The sequence below is a fragment of the Larimichthys crocea genome, chromosome XI, assembly GCF_000972845.2.
Source record: "Larimichthys crocea isolate SSNF chromosome XI, L_crocea_2.0, whole genome shotgun sequence".
Taxonomy (NCBI): domain Eukaryota; kingdom Metazoa; phylum Chordata; class Actinopteri; family Sciaenidae; genus Larimichthys; species Larimichthys crocea.
In genome coordinates, this window is record NC_040021.1 from 7,901,326 (window position 1) to 7,922,551 (window position 21,226).

Sequence of the window (21,226 nt, forward strand, 5' to 3'; positions counted from 1 at the left end):
CCCCCCTTCGCTCACAGGGGATTCACTGTGATCCAGTTTGGCCTTTAATGAGATGTGAAAGTGCAGGAAAGTGCTGAAAACAAAAAAACAAAAAAAGCGAACGATCCCGTTGAAATTCAGAAAACTTTTCCTGATGATGGATTTAAAAAAAAAAAAAAGCTAAATAAAGCCTGTCAAGTCTGTGACTGTGCATAAAACAACGTCCGAAGAAATCACGAGTGAAGAACGGCTTCTGGACGCAGTTGGTCGCTGACGTTAAATGTATTTTTTTAGAAATTGCGTGTTTTAAGGTAATGTGAGCTAGTTTCTCTAAGATTAGTATTGCATCAGTGTTTGTATCAGAGTCCTGATAAAGCTGATCTTCATCTGATTATAAGGCATGCAGTACTTGATGAGTTAAATTATCTTGCAGAGAGACTATGCAAAACATATTTCAGAATTTAAAACTTAAAACACAGCATGAAGGATGACGCTGACTGCTTTTTCTCTGCAATAAGAATCCCTTCGAGTATTAAGTGTCTTGCAGAAATTTGATTAATACTCTACTTTTGCTTCCCACATCCTACAATCAAACTTCAGTTATCTTTCAACATCATTAATTGTTTCTTGAGGAAGCACATATTGATAGTCCGACATGTGTGGAACTGTTTGAGGCCGACTTAGCTGACAAGTCATTTCCATTCTAGTACCCTGACCTAATCACCATATCTTATTATCATTCACATGAAAACACTAATTACAAAGGCAGGGTGAACCTGATTTATGCTAATGAAAACGTGAATATGCGACGGATGCATTAATCTAGAGTATAGGACCCTGCGCTGGTGTTAACTGTGATTAGCATGTGATTACCATAGTATGGGTTATATCTACTGGAAGCCCTGTTTTTGATGGGCTCGTGAAAATCTCTCTACTCCACTGGCAGGGAATGAGGCTGTGACTCTTCACGGCATGAGGAAATAATGTTAATAATACAAAATGAACAATTTTGATTGTTTTCCTCTAAACAAAAATATCTAATTAGCAGCGAGTCAATTTTAACACTTTTCGTTTTTAGAGCGAGAGTAGAAGCTAAAACACGAGGGCATTAAAGCCTTTAAAGTCAGATGTGCTCCAGAGGTTTATGGATAAGATTATGATAGCAAAAAGAGGAGCGAGAGTACCGAAGAAATATGTTAAGAAGTTAGTTCACACAAATTACCAACACAGGAAAAAAACATTTGGTTTTATTTGGCCAGGTTTTGAGATTTTTGTGTTGAATCTTGTCTTTACTGCTACAACACTGTGGATGATCCATAGAGCACTCAATCAAAAGTTTTCACAGGGACAATTACTTTGGAAGAAAGCACACGGATATCAAAACCTCATCACATAAAACTAGAACTCTATGCATGGCCAAATACTACGAGAGGTTTGGGTTGAAAAGGCCCTTTAAATAAGACTATTCTATATTTATGTTATTGACAACAAATCCAAGAGGAACAAAGTGTTAATACTTTCTGAATTCCCTGTGGCATTCAGCCCAGAGCCCATTCCTTCCTACTGAAGATATAAAAAAGTATAAAAAAAAATAATAAAAAAAAAGCAGGACATTGTGCTCTAGTGAATATTTGTGGTGGCGGGATTCAAAAACTGCCGAGCCTGAATGTCTTTAGTGGAATAAGTTATACCAGATTTTTTTGCTACATATGTAATACTTGTAGATTAATTCATCGTTGGGATTTGGTGACAACAAGAAAAATCTAGAATTTCACCAGGCCGATCATTTTAATGCTGTCGAGTGGTTTAATTATGACATATAACTGAGATGAATGGTTACACTTCAAACCAGATATGAAGCCACACAACTAAACAGCAAAGCAATGTTTTCAGCACGTCACTTCACAGCATATCATATGCTATATAATTATGTGTTATTATGTACCGTATTAAAAGTAAGCCCAAATGTCCCAGAAAACAAGACATGTGGATGTGTTGCAGAGTGCAGGTGTCTCCCAGTAGCAGTCCCCTGCACCATCTGTTCCTCTGGGCCGGACCACCTCCATGCGACTTCCATCGGACAGGAGGATGCGTTTGTTTTGGGAGACACGAGAGCACAAAGAGAGGGAGGGGGGGGGCCCATCTTTCTATCCCCGCTTTGATCCCTTCATTGAGAGGATCCAGGCGTGGCCTTCTCTCTCGGCGTCCCCCCCGGCTTGTGCCTGCCTGGATGGCTGAAACCGGGGGGCTAGCGAGCCCGTCGCTTTGCACATGGCACTCCAGCAGAATGAGCCCATTGACGAGGCAACAGATTGGCTTTGAGTGTACCTGATGGTTATCCCCCACTTCCCCCCTTCCTGGCTCGTCCCCTCTTCTCCCCTCTCTCTTTCAACCAACCAAAGACAATCCCTGTATCTCCATCTTTCTAATGAAATTGCCAGTGTGTAGTGGATTTAAGAGAGTGGCAGAAGCCATTGTTGGGTAATCTGTACCAAAAAGGAGAAGTGATGTTGAGTGCGGTCCTTTTCTTAGTCGGGATTAGGCTCTGGGTTTTTTTCTCCGTTAGCCCTCTTTTGGTAATGCGTTTGGCTTTAGTAGCAGCTTGGCAGAGATAGAACAACTATGTGACAGGTACCAAACCAGCCAGCAGGTTGAATAAAAGTGTGTGAGAGTGCATGTGTGAGAAGTTTGTATTAGGGTGGATTTGTCATTAGCCGGGCAGAGGGTCATCTGGCTTTAATGGGTGTACTCAGGTGTTGGTTCTGATGTCTGCAGCAATGGTGTTATTTGCTGTTGGGAATCAGATCCTGGCTCTGCCCTTCCCCCTCTGCCCTCCCTCTGCCCTGCTCCGGTCCCTCTGCACCCCAGCTAATACCAGGCTCATTACAGCGCTATCGATCGACCCTCGCTTCACACCAAAGGGCAAAGAAGTCCTCTCCTCCCTTTCTCTCTTTTGTCATTCTTTTCCCCTCTTACACCCTTTTCATAATCTGCTCTCTTTTCTCCGTGCCCTTTCTTCTCCACGACTTCCTACATACTGTCGTTTCCTTTCTGGTGATTATGTTTGTGTCTGAGGGGATGAACATTTCAAGAACCTTTTAGAGTGCACGGGTGAGAACCAACAACGCAGTCAGCGCTGGCTGAGGCCGCGAGGAAATATTTGCATTCAAACATCGAGACATTTTCTGCTCGGTTAGAGGCTTTGTTTTTGTGCTGTTAACTTATGGTCTTCTTGTCTCGTCATCTTGTGTGCAGCAGTGTTGAGGAGATTATTTTAGACAGATTTAAGAAAAATAGTCAAAGACTTTCACTATACCCCCATCCATCACTCAACCCCCTCCCCTGCTGTCCAACCCCCTTTCTTTCTCCAGGCCGTCATGCTTCTTTCTCTCATTTTCTTTTCTTTATCTCGCAAGAGATTTGGTGTCTTGTAAAATAACACCCAATTTATTATACAAATCTCTGTAGAGGTATGCTGCCTTATGTGAGCTGAAGTGTAAACACTGTGAAGGAGGCTTTGAAATGAAAGGTGGCTCTTAAATTGCAGCACTTTATGTAGTATAGTGCGCGGCGGTCACATAAGCCAACAGATTTACTTACACACTCAACATATTTTATGAAGATATTTTCAGACCGTGTCCTTAAGACGCCAGACTTTTCACTTCTGACATAATTCTATCGTTCAGTTCGTTTTGAATTCGGCTTGGAAATATTAAAGTAAAAGTAAAAGTGTTTCACTTATTGCCTTACTTAATAATATTCAGAAGATTTTCATGGGAATGTTTCTCAATAATGTCTGTACACCTTTAGATTAAAAAAAACAAACATAATGAAGACATTGTGACAAAGCAATGGACAAATATTTCATTGCAGGTAGAACAGTCAGATTCAGAAAAAAACAATAATTATTACAGCAGTACAACGTTAAACATGGGGAAATCATAACTTTTAAGCTCTATCACAAATATATTATAACAATACCCTTAATATATTAACATACCATCCATCTGTAATTTGTTTCTGAAAATCATCATGTTGAAATAAGTCTTCAAATACAAAGAAATTACACATTACACTACGCTGGAGCCACAAGTGGAATTATCTTGACAGCTTTGTTTCATTTCATTGAAGAAAAACAATATTTCCAGACATACCACAGACTGTTTGCAGCATGCAACAAAGGCCTTTCCTTTCCGTTGACAGAATTTATTTGCATTTCTTCTGCTACAGTAACTCAGCAAGAGGTTTTCTGTCCTCTGACCTCACAGCTCACAAGCTGCATCGCCTGTTTAACCATAATTGCTTGCACACCATATTACACCATACTTGACTTTGCATTTGCATCCTCTGGCAACCCAGTTGCATATATCCTTCAGTGACTTCACCCAGTCTTACTGTACGGTTTTATAATAGAGGACTGTTCAGTGCAGCATTACAGGGGTGATGCTGGGTCTCCTGTTGTTACCCAGGTTGGCTACCTCTGACCCCCCGCTACCTCTACATCTTTATTTCACGGCTGACAGAAGGAGTGCCAGAGCTCCTCCAGCTCGGGTGATTTATGACCAGCAGCTGCTGTTGCAGCCCATGACCCACACAGCTGGGTGTCAGATGTGGTCTCCCTGTAAGCAGAAACTTATCTGGCAACCCAACATCAGTCGAGTGCTGGACAGAGAAAAAGAGAGAGAGCGAGAGAGACAGAGAGAGGGAGAGAGAGGGGGTAGGGGTAAAGAGGAGAGAAGACCAAGTGGGAGAAAGATGAAGTGGCAGATCATAGAAAAAAAAAGAGAGTGAGAATGAGGGGAAGCAGATGAGAGCAGAAGTTAGAAAGACAGAGAAATCGAGCTAGAGGAAAAAGATTAAACTGCAGAGAATTAGCCAAATCTTTAAAGGGTGTGAAGGAGACATCCAATCCTGACACAGAGAAAAAAAAAAGTGTGACATGTGGTTCAAGACAATTGATTTGAATGCACCGGCTAAGCTCTGCATTGATTTCTGCCGGTGTGGAGAAAGCAAAATGTTTGTATTATTTCATAAGCCAATTAGCTGCAAGGAGACTCCTCTCCCTGTGTGCCTATTGACCCACAGTCTGTGGCTACAGCTTTATTGTCTGGGGGGCGCTCTATAAAAGATCAATAACAGGCGAGTGATTGGATTATGGGGTAATCAATGCATTGTACTAATATATCACGAGTGATTACAGAGCACTGGCTAATAGGTGGCCTTAGAGAGCTGTAATGACATCACACTCCTGCTGGCGGTCAGGGGGAAAGCGCGCGTCTTAAATGAAGTGTTGTGCGGATGAAATTATACATGCGCAGGTGCAATTCACATGTGTACATGTCACTGTGTGTTTGTATGCGCGCGCTTTGTGTGTGTGTGTGTGTGTGTGTGTGAGTGCAGGGGGTAGTGTCAGGGTAGATGATGGGTTGATTTTCTCGGTTCTTCAAACAGCTGAAGAATAGTGCTACCAGATGGTGCGTGATAGCTTGCTCAGAAGAGGCCATCATCAGATTCCTGCTGTAACATAGTGACAGGGCGCAATTTCTGACGCTGGGTTCACTGCAGTAACATATGTGGAGGAAAATGGCTGTGGAAAAAAAATAACGCTGTTTTTTTTACGTATTTGTCACATTGTCAAAATTAGAAATGTGTGATAAATGCTGCTTTTAGGTTATATTTTGGAAGATGAGTACGGAAATGATCCCTCTCACGCAATAAAACTGCCACCAGATGTTGCACAACACCAGCAATTCAGTTGATTGCGCTCATGATGTTCATGATAAACCAGTTCTCTAAATGAAACAGCAATCAGCACTCAGTTTGAAATCTATTCCAATGTGCTCCCAATCGCCTTAATCGTGGTTTCACACATTTCAAATTGCTGGTATTTTTATTGTTTTTTATTAGCAAAGAAAAGTTTTTAGCTCTGTGCTGTGTGCCGTTGTGTTTTTCCAGCCCGTTCCAATTGTCATTTTAATTGTTTGTTTTAGTGCAAGAAACGGGACGATTTTCTCGACCCATAAAGCAACACGCTGTCCATTGTGTGCTCGACTGGGAGGAGAGACGTGACTGGCAGGCTAATCTCGTTAGACACTTAACACCAGAATGCCAGAAAGTAATGATGTAATGATAATGACGAACCTTTTCACAACTAATTATCTGTGTTTATCAACACGTGTCAAGCCATTTGCTATAATTGAGTGAGTGATAGCCACCAATCTCTCCACTGTCTCACATTTCTTATGTATAAAAGTCTCCTCGATATCAACAGCAGTGATACAAATACACACTGATGGCCTGTTTAAAGGAGTAGTGCTTTTGTTTCGGTTCTTTACCCACCATTTTTCTCCCTAAAGAGTACAGAACGTCAGCTGAATGAGATGTGGTTTAACGCCTTAAGTCCTTTTTAAGTTGTCTTTGTTTGGTTTCTTCTTAGCTGCTTTGTTCCTGTGTGTCTCCTGCTCAAATACAAGGCGGAGACATCATCTGGTCCTGGAGACACTCACAGCACAGGGGGAGCTTTGGAAAAAAAGTTCCTGTTTGCTCAAGAGTTTAGAAAGGCTTTTATGTGACAAATTGTGAAAAAAGAGCTGTTATTGGATGTGGCGAGAAGAGATGTTTTTAACACGGGGGAGGAGGAAAAAATAGGGTTTGCAAGCTGCGGTATATAGGCTTTATGTCAGGTTTGACTCAAGAGGTTCAGGTGAGACGAGAATAAGAGTGGCTTAAATAACACCATTTAAGATTTTTTTTTATTTTATTTAGTTAATTATGTTTTAATAGAAATTAAATGTATATATTTGATTTATTTCAGCATGATTCTCAAATAACTTACATTTGCATGTGTTTTGTATAATGAAGTAATAACATATAAATAATATTGTAATATCAAAATACATTTCTATTCACCGCGTGGGGGCCTTTTTTTTATTTTATTTGGATCACTGACATAGGAAACTGCAGCTTCTGTGTGACATCACCCTCGTCTGAGTTATCTGTATCTATATGCTAAACCCTCGTCTTCTTACGCATGACGTGCACAGCCAGGAGCTTCCATGCCTGTTCCTCACTCTCACTGCTGTCAGTTTCCTGGCTGTTTAAGTGTCCGTTTAAAAGCTGCTCTGTCCCAGAGGGCTTGTCTTTTACCCGTCAGCCCCTGTCGAAAGCACTAATCACCGCACAAAGCTGAGAGAGAGCGCGCCCATGCGCTTGTTAGCCCTCGTCCCAATCTTCTGCCATGTCCTCCTTTGACATCCACACGGGCACTTAATTCCCCCCTATTATGTTCTTATGTTTCTATAGCCTTCTAATGAGACAAGAAAGGGGAGTATCAGGTTGTGTCCATTGATGCGACAGGCCCGGCGTGTGTTTAATGCGTGTGAATGCATGTGCCGATGCTCTGAGCCATCTGCCCATCACAGGAACATGGCGTGTAATAACAGAATCATGACCGTGGAGATCAGGGCCCCGGCAGGGAGCCTTGTATTCATGGAGCTTTAAAAGCAGCCATCCAACACAGATCAGACACGCCCAACTCATACTCCCCCCTTAGCGCTTCTTTATGTGCACCCCAAACCTTCGCGTACCCCCTGATTCCATCCTCCCAGCGGCATGGGCCTCAGACTCCATGTTGCCAGGGGTGATGTGGTCGCTAGGGTCAGAGGTGCTTGTTGGAGGTTAGGTTCAGACAGTGGGCCCATCTGATAGGACCATCTGGACGAGTGACCTGACATAATTAGTTATTAATTCTTCTCAAGGGGGGGAACAGAGAGGTGGTGGTTACACACAGCTAATGCTCTTACTCACACTGCTGCTGTTAGCACCAGGATCACAGATGTAACCGTTGGAGAGAAATGATGAAGCCAAATTAGCATTTAAACATGAAATGTGCCACGAGTCATCTTGCTTTCTGGTGGATCTCGCGTTACTCTGTCACTTTAGTTGTTTGTAGCTGGTTTTGCTCTTATTCTTCCACATTAATGTCCAAACGTAAACAACATGGCGTTACAGCGAGGTACTTAAACGCAGCTAGGATTTAAGTTGGAAGCAGAAAATGACTCAATCCACACAGAGAATGGGCACGGAACGAAGAATCACGAGGGGAAAGTAAATCATAATGCATCCATAATTTGTTATAATTTTAAGTAAAGGCTGCTTTTGTTTGATTTCACACTTCCTTAACACAGGAACTGTAAAACTTGAAGCAAAAGAGCATTTTGATGGATTTCTTTTGCTGTTTAAATACTTGCCTGGGAAGCCAAAATCTGGAAGTTTAGATTCTTCCTAAAGTGAGATTTTGGAATACCAAGAATTGAATAGCCGGACAAGGAAAGTGGATACAAAGCAAATAACAATCAGGCACAAAATAGCTCATGAAACAGGCTATTGATTGTATATAATAAGTCAAGACTATTATAGATTTTTCTGTCATATTGAAATAATCAGATCATTTGGATTATTTGTGTTACACGGAGGTAATTATGACCAGCATGTTTACAGTAACAGTATTTGGTAATTTCTCAGTGTTTTGCTTCAAAGATCCATCTGTCAGTGTTCAGCTCTTTGTGAGGAGTGTGTAATGTGACTATCAAGGACTATAGTGGTACAGTGTCAGCGCCGGGCCCCTCCCGTTGCTCTCTGCTCCACCACTGCTGTTGCCTCTGCTGCAGGGGAATCTCCTCATTGGCATGCAGGCAGTGACTTGGAGCTGTGGAGCACCGGCACCCTCTCTCAAGGGACTCGGTCCTCGCTCTTTCCTTTCTCCTTCTTTCTCCTTGTCTGTCTCCTGCGCTCTCCCTCTTGCCCCCCTCACGCAGCTGTCACAATATCTGCTCGGTACGAGTGCTAGAGGGGATCGTAGGAGTGGAAGAGCCCGGCTGATGTGCTACTTTAAAAGCAGGAGATTTCAAAACAGAACGGTTGAAAGGCCTCTCATGAGAGGTGTTGAATCAATCTTAAGATTTGTGGACGATCTGTAGCGTGCACGCAGCGTGGTTGTCGGCGCGCAGGGGGGATTATTCTTGCAACTCTACAGGAAATCATTTAATAAAGACATATTTCCTGTGGACTTATTGTGCTCACAAGTCTCTGTAATTAAATTATTTAAGGCAACATAATACATCATGTGAAATGCAAACTGACAGTATCAGAATTTCACTCTGATCCGATCTTGGCAGATCGCTGAGGTGTTTACAGTAAGAGGGACTGAGTTGCAAACAAACAAACACAACTCCTTGGCATGAGTTAGGAAGCGTTTCGCGGAGATGTTGGAACGAACAATGGCAGATGAGAGAGAGGGAGCGAGAGAGGAGACATGGATCCTGTGTGGCTCTTTGGATTTGGCAAGAGTGAAAGCAGTGAGAAGAGCGCTGATACCAGCCAGACTCAAGCTGTGGGCAAATCAAGCGTGAAATCAGGAACAAAGGGATTCACAGGATTGGAGGGCATTAGATTCACACTGTCTGAGCCTTGGTGGTGGTGTGTGTGTGTGTGTGTGTGTGTGTGTGTGTGTGTGTGTGTGTGTGTGTGTGTGTGTGTGTGTGTGTGTGTGTGTGTGACAGAGCTTAGGATATTGTACTTGTAGTCTTTTTTTAATAGCCTTATTGCTGGGGGATTAGTGAGTTTTAAATGAAGGCAGTTTTGTCACGGTTTTGTAAAAATGATAATGCTTTTGGTGTGATTTTTGATTTGGAGAACAAAATTCCGTTTGAAGGAAGTAACATCTTAAAAATTACTTAACTAGCAATTCTAGTTTCAAGTTTGTGGGAGTTACTCTTCACGCCCAAAGGGTTTTTGTGGTGTATATACTTCCAGAAACGTCCTGGGTACCCTGCAGATTCATCTGTTTCAATCCTCTTGCACAATTTAAAGTCAGTCATCACAGTTCAGGGAGATAACCATGTATCTTTTGAAACGTTCACTGTAGTAGAGATGTTGTTTTGTTATATTTCTGGGAGAAAAAATGATTATGAGCAGTAAATTACAGTCATCAAAATATCAAAACTGGTAAATCTTTACTAAGTTGGTGATTTTTAAACAAGCAATTACTTACAGTTATAAAAAAAAGGGTAATAATGAATTCCTGAAGGCAGAAAATACAGTTTGACTATAACATTATAAACTCCATCACTGTGTGTAACATTTCAAATTGTTTGTAATATTACTTGAGGAAGAATCAAGTTTAAATCATAGTCAACAAATGAAATAAAAAGACCAAAAACCAACAATTAATTCATCCTGCTAACTAGTCTGTATGACCCGGGCTTGAAATAACTTGTTCCTCTGTGTCATAGACTTAATGTTGTTTAAAACACATCAATGATTAACACAGGTGCACTGTGTGACATGCTCCTTCATTACGGTGAACCTGGGCACTGTAGTTTATTTTAAGCCAGTCCCACCTACACTGAGCTGCTGCTGTAAACTCACCAACCAAGATAAAAAGATGCATTTGTGATCTGTTTGTTCAGGAAGTATAAAGAGAGAACACTTAATTGGTTTTGGTCTTTTCATTGGATTTGAAAAATAAAAATATAGACCGCAGTCCTTTTTAATTCTTTACTTTGAAACTCTTAAATGTTTTCTTGTTTATTCAAACCGGTGAACTTTTGAATAGAGCGTTATGACATAAAAAGCAAAAAGAGATTTTTACTTTGCATATTTTCTAGGCAGCATTCCCAACTCAGGTGCTGTGACACAGAGACAAACCTTATTTCCTCTCCCCTTTGCAGAATGACCTCACCTCTCATAGCTCAGCCAATCAGATCGACCAGTTGACCTCAATATCCTGGTCTACCCAATCAGAACATCTAAATGTGTTCCGGTGCAATGAGGTCTGTTACGGAGGTGTCACTAAATTCCCCGGTTGAACGATTTTCCCAGGTCCTGTGCTGTTTTGCCCTTGGCTGATTCATTTGCAGGTCACTCACTAACAGAAGTACACGATTTTATTGCTGCATGGGGAAATGTTTTGATGCTCGGTAGAACGTTTGCATGGCTTCACACACCGCTGCTGTGTTTTTGAGGGCAAAATCTCTAGAAGCCGCAATGTCCAAGCTGGAGGGGAAAAAAAACAACAAAGATTTCAGGAAATAAACAATTATAAGACGTCAGTTCACACTCAAAGAGGTCATAAAGTACACACGAACACAAAACATGTTGAAGCATTTTTCCTCTGCGCTGCCGAAGCTGCTTCATAAGGATGACTCTTCACTAAGCGCCGCCAGGTTGAATTATGGAGGCACTAGCGGGGGAACACTTTAATTGATGTATGAATATGCAATTGTGCCTCAAATCCTGGGCCTGAAATCAATCAAGTAGACATTCAGGGGCTATTCTGAGCTACCCCACCTGCACCCTCATATTCTGTGGTTGTTTGTGAGGTAAGGATCCATTTCTTCTTCACTGCAGTCGTGCAGCCCTTGGATCTCGCTCTTGCGGGTTCTATAGTTTACCTCCAAAGTCGAGCCAACCGCACGACACAGCCAGCATCTTTATCCCCTCTAACTGCTAATGCCCTATGGTGTAAACAAAGCCGATTCACTCGTGCTTTTTATTTGCAGTAGCGTAGTAGTTAAATTATCTGCAACTGCTTTTATTTTGTAGCACTGTGGTTCATTACGAGGGTTTCCTGAGAGTAAGGAAATAATCAACATAACACATCTGTTCATGCGATGACATCATGAGATGCTTTGTTTGATTCCTGATTGATTTTTATCTCTGTCCTAACATCTGCTGCTCTACAGTAATTTCTTAAAGCACTCCTGAAATGAAACTTTCAGTCACCTCAGTTAGAGTAAGGTCACTCCTGTTTAATGTGTGAACTCCACAAACTCCAACGTTTTCTCATTTTTAGTAAGTAACTAAATAATGCAACAGAAGAAGGTAACCTACTAACTAACCTAACCAACGAATGCAATTCTTAATCACTTATTATTAATGAATTTACATTTATTTCCGTTTCATGTTGCATCATACTTCTACTTCGTTTCAGGTGGAAATAGTATTATTAAATTATATAATTATAGTAAATAATTATACTTTTACTCCACTATATTTGTCTGGCATAGTAGTTCATTTAATTAACAACTACTGGATTTTTCACAAACTGGCAACCCAAATAAGGTTCCAATCCATAGCTAAATCAGTATAGCATTTATAAATGATTCATAATCATTCATAAAATCATCAATTACAAAGTTCCTTAATTAAGATTGGTACCGATTTGGCATGCAAAACACATTATCATCTTATCAAATATGGTGATTTATTATCAATTAAATCATTTAAACGGTATATAAGAAGTTTAAATTAGCTCCACTTTGACAACATCAAAATGCTGCTTGCACATTATTTAATCGATCAGTTTAAAGCATATAATAATATAACATCCTCAAGCTAACACTGCATAATGAGTACTGACCTGTATACTTTTATTTAAGTAACATTTTTCAATGCAGGACCTCCACTGTATTTCATACTGTGGTATTGCTGCTTTTACTGAAGTGAATGATATGCTGTTCGTTATAATCTGTTTTTCACAAATTCTGTGAGAGAACTGTTGATTTTCCTCGTTGAGGCTCCATAATCGCTTGTTTCTTTCTATAGGACTGAGGTGGAGCAGAGAGGATGTTGGGTGGAGGGGTAAGGATGGTGGGGAGGTGTATGCTAGTGTGTGAAGTCTGGGCAAAAAGCCCAGTGTTTGGCTGCATTTGTAGCTGACTCTACACGTGAAAGCCTTCAGGGCACATCAGGCGAAAGCCCGAGTGTTTAGAAGAAAAAAAAACTCTGTCTCTTATTATTGAAGTATCTCAGCAATAAACACACACACCCGCACTCATTCACTGACACACACACACACACACACACACCCCTACTAAACCTCAGTGATGTCAACAGCGGAGAAGTGTAGTTCTACCTCCTGGAATGACAGCAGCAGTGATATCTGGCAGACTATCACATGGTCATGTCAGCAGTGACTGATGGGAGCTCTGCATCCAGGCCCAGACTGTGTCCAGGTCCCTCTCAGCTTAGACAGGCAGGCCGGCCAGCTCTCCAGCTACATGTGAATAACTTACATATATTAAAATATATGGCAGAGAAATTGCCTCTGAGCAGAGGTCAGAGCGGCTAAACGTGCAAGTTCAACTGCTCCAAACAGCAGAAACGTGCCGCTGCAAGTGCATTTTAAAACGTGACAGCTCGGTAGTCATACTAGCAATTTGCTGTTGTAATGACCTGGATGAGGTTTTTGTACTAAAGGTTTGTAATAATGCTTTCCTTTAATTTGCTTCTTGACAGACACACCTATAGATCACAGAACACGCTTTTTATATTCTATATTTCTAACTGTTGTCAACAAATCCCACGAAAAGACCAAAACCAGTAATGAACCTGTCCTACTGTTAACCATTGCCTGATATAGCCGTTTTTTTCTGTGCTATAGACGTCCATTGTTAACCAGCAACTATTAAAAACGCGTCAGTAACTCACATCACTGCATACGGTGACATGTTCTTTCATTACGATGAACATGGAGACTCTGTCCCGCAGCCGTAAATACTCACGAGTGCAGCAGGCGTGTGAATCTGCAACTATATAAGAGTCAAATATAGTTTGATCAAAACCAGTGTCCAGCTGTTTAAAAATTATTCAGCTTTTAAAAAAATTATAATTATATATACATTTTTATAGATTTAAATGTGTATTGTTGTTCAAAGGATTTGTTCAAATATATATAACAGGACAAAAGACCTATCCTTTAAGTTTTCAGGCTTATGTTTAATTTTTTTAATTGTTTTTTGTTATTACAAAATAATTTAAGATAAAACTCACATAAAAATACAAATTAATGATCTGCTGTATTTATTTTTTTCTATATATTTTTTTCTATTTATATTTTAGTCCTGTTTTTTGAGTCATTTTTTAAGTCAGTTGTCTTGTGATCCTATCTGGGATGAGCCAGATGTTTTTGTGGCATTGCACAAAAATAAAAACTAATATGTATTTGTATTGTGCATTTTTCTGTATGTCTCAAAATCCATTGTACAAAGCTGTCCTGTTCAATAGGTGCAGCCATGCAAATCTTCAGTATGTCAGTTATGGAGTTTTTATGAGGTGTGAGTATCGTGTGTGTATTCATTCAAAAGAGTTTTGACAGTTCACCGCTGCACGGCAAAAATTGACAGAGACAAAAATTAATTTGTTTGCAACTGTATTCAGATTTAAGAGACTTTCTAAAACCAATTAATAAATAATCTTGTCCACTTGTCCAAAAAATCCATTGTGTGATGATATTTACATCATAAATTAAATATGAAACAGAAAAACATTCAACATATTTTTAGATAAGTTTGTATCAATTATTTCAAACCCCGAAACAAATGGATATCTTTGAGAACGTTTGCATTTTGCAGCAGGATTTAAGGGTTTAAAAGCATACTCTTCATATGCTAACACGTTGGGTAGCGGTCAAGTGAGGTAAAAACAGAAAATAATGATACTCTGATATGTAAACAATATTGTTTCAGTCACAACTGTAAGTCGATACATACAATGCCTGTATTTAGAGGGCATGAGGAGATCACAAATGTGTGTTTGTAATCTATCTTTGTGCTCTAAGTGAGGGCATTTCACATATACATTAAAACAGTTTCAGGTTGACCTGCATATTTTACACTTTACATATCAGAAGCATTTCTTTCTTTCTGTTTTTTTTATTTTTTTACCACTTCATTAATTTGTCTTTAATCTAACGTTGGTGTAATCCAAACACCAAAACTAATTTTTATGCCGACCAGTTAAAAATTCTACTTGGACAGAAAAAAAAATGACACATACAGGAAAAACATCCCACTGACAAATAAATACCAGGAAACATTGACATCTTACAATAGTGAAACGCCTTTCCCATGTTGCACCTCATGTGTCAAACATTATGCTCTGCGTTGGAGTTTTCAGGTGAGGGGGCAATGGAACAACACATTTTCATACTGCCTTTGGAAATCGTGTCCAGGACAGATTAACTCACATGGCCAATGGTGCGTGAGACATTTGGAACAGAAACACTGGCTTGATGTTTAACCAGACTCGAGACTTAGGTCGCCTTTGCAGGAAGGAAAATTCAGTTCATCGCCTTTTTAAAATAACACTATATTCCTATGTAATGGAGCAAACCTCCGCCCTGTGAAGTGACGTGCCAAACGTCAGTTCTTGAACACTAGTTCATATCATCCTCCGATGATAAAGAAAATAGAATGGTATGATACAAAGCTGACAAGTTGTGCTGAATGAGCCACCAAGGGCACATCAACCCAGTGCCGGTACGTTTTATTCTTTTTTTTTTTTTTTTAAATGTCCTGCTGTTTGTATCAAGCACCTGGTCAGTGTTTGCATGTGCGTAAAGCACCACCTTAGTGTAACATCCTCACTTAGAGAACAGGACCTATCTGCACCAGATATCGTCAGCTCCCGTTGGTTATGATAACTGAGGTGGCCTTGTGTCCTTGCATCTGCTCGGCCTGCATCCTCACATGGGACGCCACATCATACTGGACTCCTCCGCAAGCCAGACCCGAGTAACTCCGCAGGTTCTCTGAGTCATACAGGTGCTCCAGGGAGTACCCAGTCAAAGCATAGGCTGCTTGCCTGTCCAGTGGCTGCCTCTCCTGGGCTGGATAGATCAGCGGGCTCCCCTGTGGTTGTGGAGGATGGGGCGACAGATCCGTCTGCATGTAGTCTTTGGTGAGGGAGAGGCTCGACCTGGGGATCCCGTCAGAGCTGGGGCTGCTGAGACGAGACAGAGATGCCGGGCTGGTTGTGTTTTCATCATTGTCATGTGGGCCGAGCACTTTGACGCCATCCCGGTGATGAAGGCGCTCAGAGGGAAGGTCGATGCTGGGGGCTCCCGGGCCACGGCACACCACGCTGGGCATGGTGAGTTGGGAGTGGTGGGTTAGTGAGGAGGTAAAGCACGGACTGTGAGCTTTGGCGAGGCCTGAGACGTCCAGTGGCGTCTTGTGTTGCTGCAGACGGCTCTCTTCCTCTTTGATCATCTGCTGTGTGGCTCGGATCAGAGTTTCCATCTTGCTCGGTTCTCGAGGGGTTGCCCGGAAGTGGTCACCGTGGTAACGCTCACCTGAATCACTGGTGGACCCACCTCCATCAGGTGAACTCACTACACTGTCTTCATCCCAGTGGCCCCGTCCTGTAAGAAGAGTTTAATGGCCACATTTCAAAACAGTGAAATCAATGAATTACATTCTGTTAATAAGTAATATGGTTCTTTCTGCCGGCAGAGCCTGATCTGGATCCTATATTCTTAAATATTTGTGTTGACTGTAAAATTCTGCTTTAAATGCATATAGAATCATGGTCTCTTAGACTGAATGTCTTGGCAGAAGCACAGTGGGGGATGTTTCACTGTTTGGCTTTCAGTTACAGGCAATTTTTGAACAGATGGTAGCAATCGGCACACTGGCAAGAGACGGCGTAAACAACTTAGTATGTCTCATAATAACATTTGGAAAACAGCTACCAGGAGAAGCTAGGCCAGAGCTATTTTCAGAGACAGATGGTTGTGGTCTCAACCTTAACACCTCACCATGAATGGCTCCGTGGTAGGATGTGATTTCGTAGCCCTCGCTGTTCTCCGCAGACGATTTCGGCAGCGAGAGTACAGAGCGCGTGGCGTCCCACCACACCTCTCTTCCCGATTGGGGAGTTCCTAGAAAGTAGCGTCCGCTCTGGCATCGTACGCGGTCACAGGTAGTGGTGTGAGGATGTGTTTGGGCATGGGCAAGATCGTCTTCTGATAGACCCAGGCCATAGCACAGGGAGCCTGAATCTGGATACAGTCGGTAGGCACATGATGCCTCCGCAGCCTCACCAGGATCCAACAGCTGGGGAGATGCAGAGTCTGTCAGTGGACTCCCTCCCCATTGGCTGTCTTGGTCTGACTCTGATCGCTCTGGATTGAAAGCTGAAAACTGCTGGCAGAAACAAGAAAATCGCAGCTCTGAGCATTCGTGAAACAACAATTACAACAATTAAGCCTGAAGCAGGTCTCCTTTCTTAAATTAGCTCTATAAAACAGGCTGTTTATTACCTGTGGGTAGGGTGACACTCTGGCTTTGGCCTTGGCCTGGGTCAGACGTGACTTGGTACTCTTCCTGTCTTCGCTGTGACTGTCGGCGTAGGGGAAAGCTGGCTTGGTGGGGCTCATTTGGTCCAAGGACAGCTGCATTCCCTTATACTCAGTATCCCTTTTGACACAAACAAAATATATGTTAGAGATAAAAATAAAAGTTTTAACCCATATTTATCCAGGTTGTGACTTTTCAGCCATGCTAGCAACTCTAGGAATGGCAATGTTGGTAAGCCAGTCAGTCCACAATTTTGGCCCAGATCGAAATATGTCAGCAAGTTTTTTGAACAGATTGTCCTGACTCGTTCTGTAGCGCTACCGCAAGGTTGACCGAGGCTTTATTGTGTCAAATATCTTGACAACTATTAGATGGACTACTATGAAACTTGGTTAAAAAATATTCATGTGCCGTCAGGATAAATCCATGTAAGTTTGGTGATATCCTGACAGTTTATTTAGCTTTTGTCCAATACTTCTACTACTTAGAATTGACCAAAAACCTTCAAAACTAATGACATTCCAATGAGCCTCAGCTGTACTTTGTGTTCAAAACTATATCATCAGCATGTTAGGACATTATTGAATCCTAACTTGGCTTTGGATCATTTTTTTTATGCACCACTGAGCAGTTTAATTTTAGTGTTGATGGTTGAGTGCCTTGCTCAAGGATACTTTATATGTTACTGAGGGAGGGCATAGTGTTACTTGTTCACCTTTCCCTTCCAGGTTTTCCCAACCAACTCAGAGCTTCTCAAACCTTTTTAGGTTAGCATTTTTTCCTTGTACAGTCGTGGCAGCAGTGTTGCGCCAAGTGACATAATCAGTAATTAGTCTGCAGCAGACGTCTTGGCCAATATTGAATATAGATAGCTGCACAGACTTATTTTACAAACACAGTTTGTATGCCATGAATGATATAAGGTCTATGAGAAGTGAAAACAACATTTAAGATAAGTTGGAGAGATTAAGTCCTTTCATTTCTGAGAAAAATAACACCATGAGGGAAGTTAATCATTCTTTTTCTGCCCGTACAACCATTGCCAGAACCAGGCCAGAGAGCAACATAACATGCATGTGCACATACACTATCTCCGCACCGATCCTCCTCTGCAAAAAAATCATTGCGTTTTAATAACGCAGTCACCTTTTTACTTGTATACGTGCATGCAGCTTGTGCACTGTCTTTGACATTTTAACCCACTGTCCTGTGGCTGAACTCAATCCAAGTGTCACTGTCGAGGGAGTGAAAAGGCTCCTGTGTCAAGTGTTCAGCAAACATGAGCCTATTCTTAACTTATCACATCAACAGTATGTAATAGCAGCTGCCTGGCATTTTAAACCCTGTGGCCCATCCCTGACCCTGCACAGCCAGCCTCTTTAATATGACTCTAAATATGACCCATTCTTTATGTACAACACCTTAGGGGAAAGGCTGTGTTTGGATAGCCAGTACACAGTGTGAGTGTTATTTGCTCTTGCAGGTATAGTTGTGGTGGCTGGTTCTGCATCCTATCTGTACCCTGGGCTGACTTATGTCTGAGCCAATAATGTTGGGCCTTTGTGCAAACTCAGCTGTGTTAGCCGAATTCCACCTCAGGGTCAATGTCAGAGCACCTCATGTCTGAAATACGCCAGCAGACAGCCTCCAAACATGATTTATTAATGGTTTCTTGGTAGGTTAAAACGCTGTCGGGGCAAGGTGATTGAACTGCTGTTTGTTTTTTTAATGTAGCTGTTTTTTTATTCTTTTTCCGTAGCTGTGCTCTTTTTGGATACTTCTGTGTAAGAGCTAATTATGCGTGTGGAAATTCGCCGTCGTTTTAATATAGTTACTTTGTTTTCTTCTTACTGCATTGAAAAAAATCAATACCCGGAGTGCAGCCATATGCATGCATGCACGTACAGAGACTCACACAAACACACCGTTACACACATGGAAGGACACACAAAAGAAAAGCGACATGTGGATCAACCAAACTTAACGAGGAAAATCCAACATGTGCTTACAGCTATGAGATAGCTATTGATTCCTAATTCACCGTTTGATCGATTTTGCTTTCCTTAGACTGCAGATCGATGGTGACAGTAGAGGTTTTTTGATGGGGTTGAACCCTGGTGTTTGTCTTGCTGTCTCAGAGGGCCTTAGTGTGCTTTGTGCTCTCATAACACACAACTGCCTGAGCCCTGCAGCCGCAGTATTTGGTGGATTTGTACAGAGAGGCTACGGAGGGATAAAGAGAAGGATTTCTCCAAGAGACAAAGAGCCATCATATCATAGAGTGAGCTTCAAGCATGGATCATAAGAGTGTATGATATGATTTTACTTAATCTAGTTAAATATTCATTGCTGTTCCTTCTGCAAACACCATTAAAATTGCAGCTGCTTTTAGCCCAGTATAGCCCCTTAAACCTTGTGTTACTATGTTTATGTAGCTGTAATTTTAGGGACTTTAGTCCAAAATGTAATCAATGCACCAACTTAATGACTGAAATGCATGACTCATAATTACAAATGAAAGTTCACAAGCATTTTATAAGCATAAAATATACTTTTCATTAACAAAATTTCTCAAGAACGTATTAGGAATATAACTTTTATTCTTAAATCTGTTTCCCAAGAGAAGCTCTATTGGGAGAAGTTTCTTTCTGATTTTAGGATTTGGAATATAAAGTGAGACTCACGTGAGGACATAGTTGACGCTGACTATGCAGTGAGGTCTTGAGGACCGGCTGTTGTGGACAATTGTAGCGTAACTCTGGACCCAGACCCAGCCACCGTGCTTCGCCAGGAAACGATAATACTTAGTGGTGACTTGGCCTTTTACCAACACTGGAGGAGATAAAAGAATCAGACAGAAGACAGAGATTAAAGTAATTAACGACATGTATGCGTGCGTGTGTGTGTGACGTGTGATTGTCTGCACGTGGTAGCTGCAGCAGGTTGCCTAACCACTTAGTGTCTGACAAAAGAAGGTCAGCCAGCCTGTTGTAAGAGCATAATAGAGAGCAGGCTTGTAACTCACAGAGGTGGTGTGCACAGCGGAGGTGGAAGATGTCACAGCTGTGAACGTGATGGTACAGGGTTTTCTCTATCAGGTCCTGTGGCTCATAACCTGTCAGCTCTGCTACCCTGCAGGAATTAATGAGTTGTGTTAAGAGTATGCAAAGTGATCTGGAGATATTTCATATTTGTCTGTATCTCTTATGTTTTACAGGCAACAATCTAAGCCCATTAGTTTCTCTGAGAACTTATATAAAAAAAGCAATTTTTACACGAAGCATACAGATCAAAAAAGAGCACTTTAACACCTAAGGCGAAGCAGTTAATGACAGCAACAGCAAACTGGCTGCATACCTGGAGTCCAGGAAGATGAGCTTCATGTCCAAACTGGCTCTGAACATAAACATGTTGCTGTGCAGTTTGATCTCAGTCACGGCGCTGGGCGGCAGAGAGTGACCCACAGCCACCAAACCAACGTTCTGGTAGCAGCCCTCAAAAGGTGACATGTCCAAACTGTACTGACGGATCTTCAGGTAGCCACTGCAGTGGATCACCTGTGGTGGAGCAGGCAAATGTAGATAAGAAAAATCCTGAAAGGATCCTTTCATAGAGAAGGATAGTTTTTGTTTTGTTTGCTGCATGATTTATATGCTTCTGACTGGGAAAATAGAACTATTAGTGAAACAGAAAATTATACAAATACAAAAATAAATTTAAATTACTGCAATAGTAAAATAAAAAAAGAAGAAATTTCAATATAGGTCCCCGTGTTTGTTTGTTTTTAAATAAAGTACTACATGAATTACTTTATTTTAATTAATCATTTTTGCTAATTAATAAATAATTAATGAAGTAACATAAGACCAGTGATAAAGCTTCGTTGCTTACCTTATATCCACCACTGGTGAGGCCTGCGTTTCTTTTTGCCAACACACATTTCATCCGCAAAAAGAAAGAACGCTCCATTTCATATTCTGGAAGAGGAAACGCATTTTAAACATTTATTTAAAAAAAAAAAGAATAAATAAGGCAAACGAGGGAAAATGTTCGCCATCAGTCTGTGTGTTCCTTGACGCAGTGGTTTATTTAAAACATGAGTGTAT

At 41.3% G+C, this 21,226-nt stretch overlaps 1 protein-coding gene across 3 annotated transcripts; it reads right to left on the bottom strand.

Moving 5' to 3' along the window:
- Nucleotides 1-14,347: 14,347 nt before the first annotated feature.
- Nucleotides 14,348-21,073, bottom strand: LOC104926745 (single-minded homolog 1). Of its 3 annotated transcripts, XM_027283873.1 has the most exons (7): nucleotides 21,012-21,073; nucleotides 20,478-20,677; nucleotides 20,146-20,252; nucleotides 19,805-19,952; nucleotides 17,084-17,240; nucleotides 16,580-16,967; nucleotides 14,348-16,183 (listed from the first exon to the last, which is right to left on the bottom strand). In XM_027283873.1, exons 1-7 carry the CDS (start codon nucleotides 21,063-21,065, stop codon nucleotides 15,441-15,443), a joined length of 1,797 nt encoding a protein of 598 aa, XP_027139674.1. In that variant the 5' UTR covers nucleotides 21,066-21,073; the 3' UTR covers nucleotides 14,348-15,440. The 3 variants fall into 3 exon arrangements, with proteins under 3 accessions (XP_027139674.1, XP_027139673.1, XP_027139672.1); XM_027283872.1 differs by lacking the exon at nucleotides 21,012-21,073 and having other exon boundaries at nucleotides 16,580-16,964; nucleotides 20,478-20,816; XM_027283871.1 differs by lacking the exon at nucleotides 21,012-21,073 and having other exon boundaries at nucleotides 20,478-20,816.
- Between the last annotated feature and the right edge of the window lie 153 nt (nucleotides 21,074-21,226).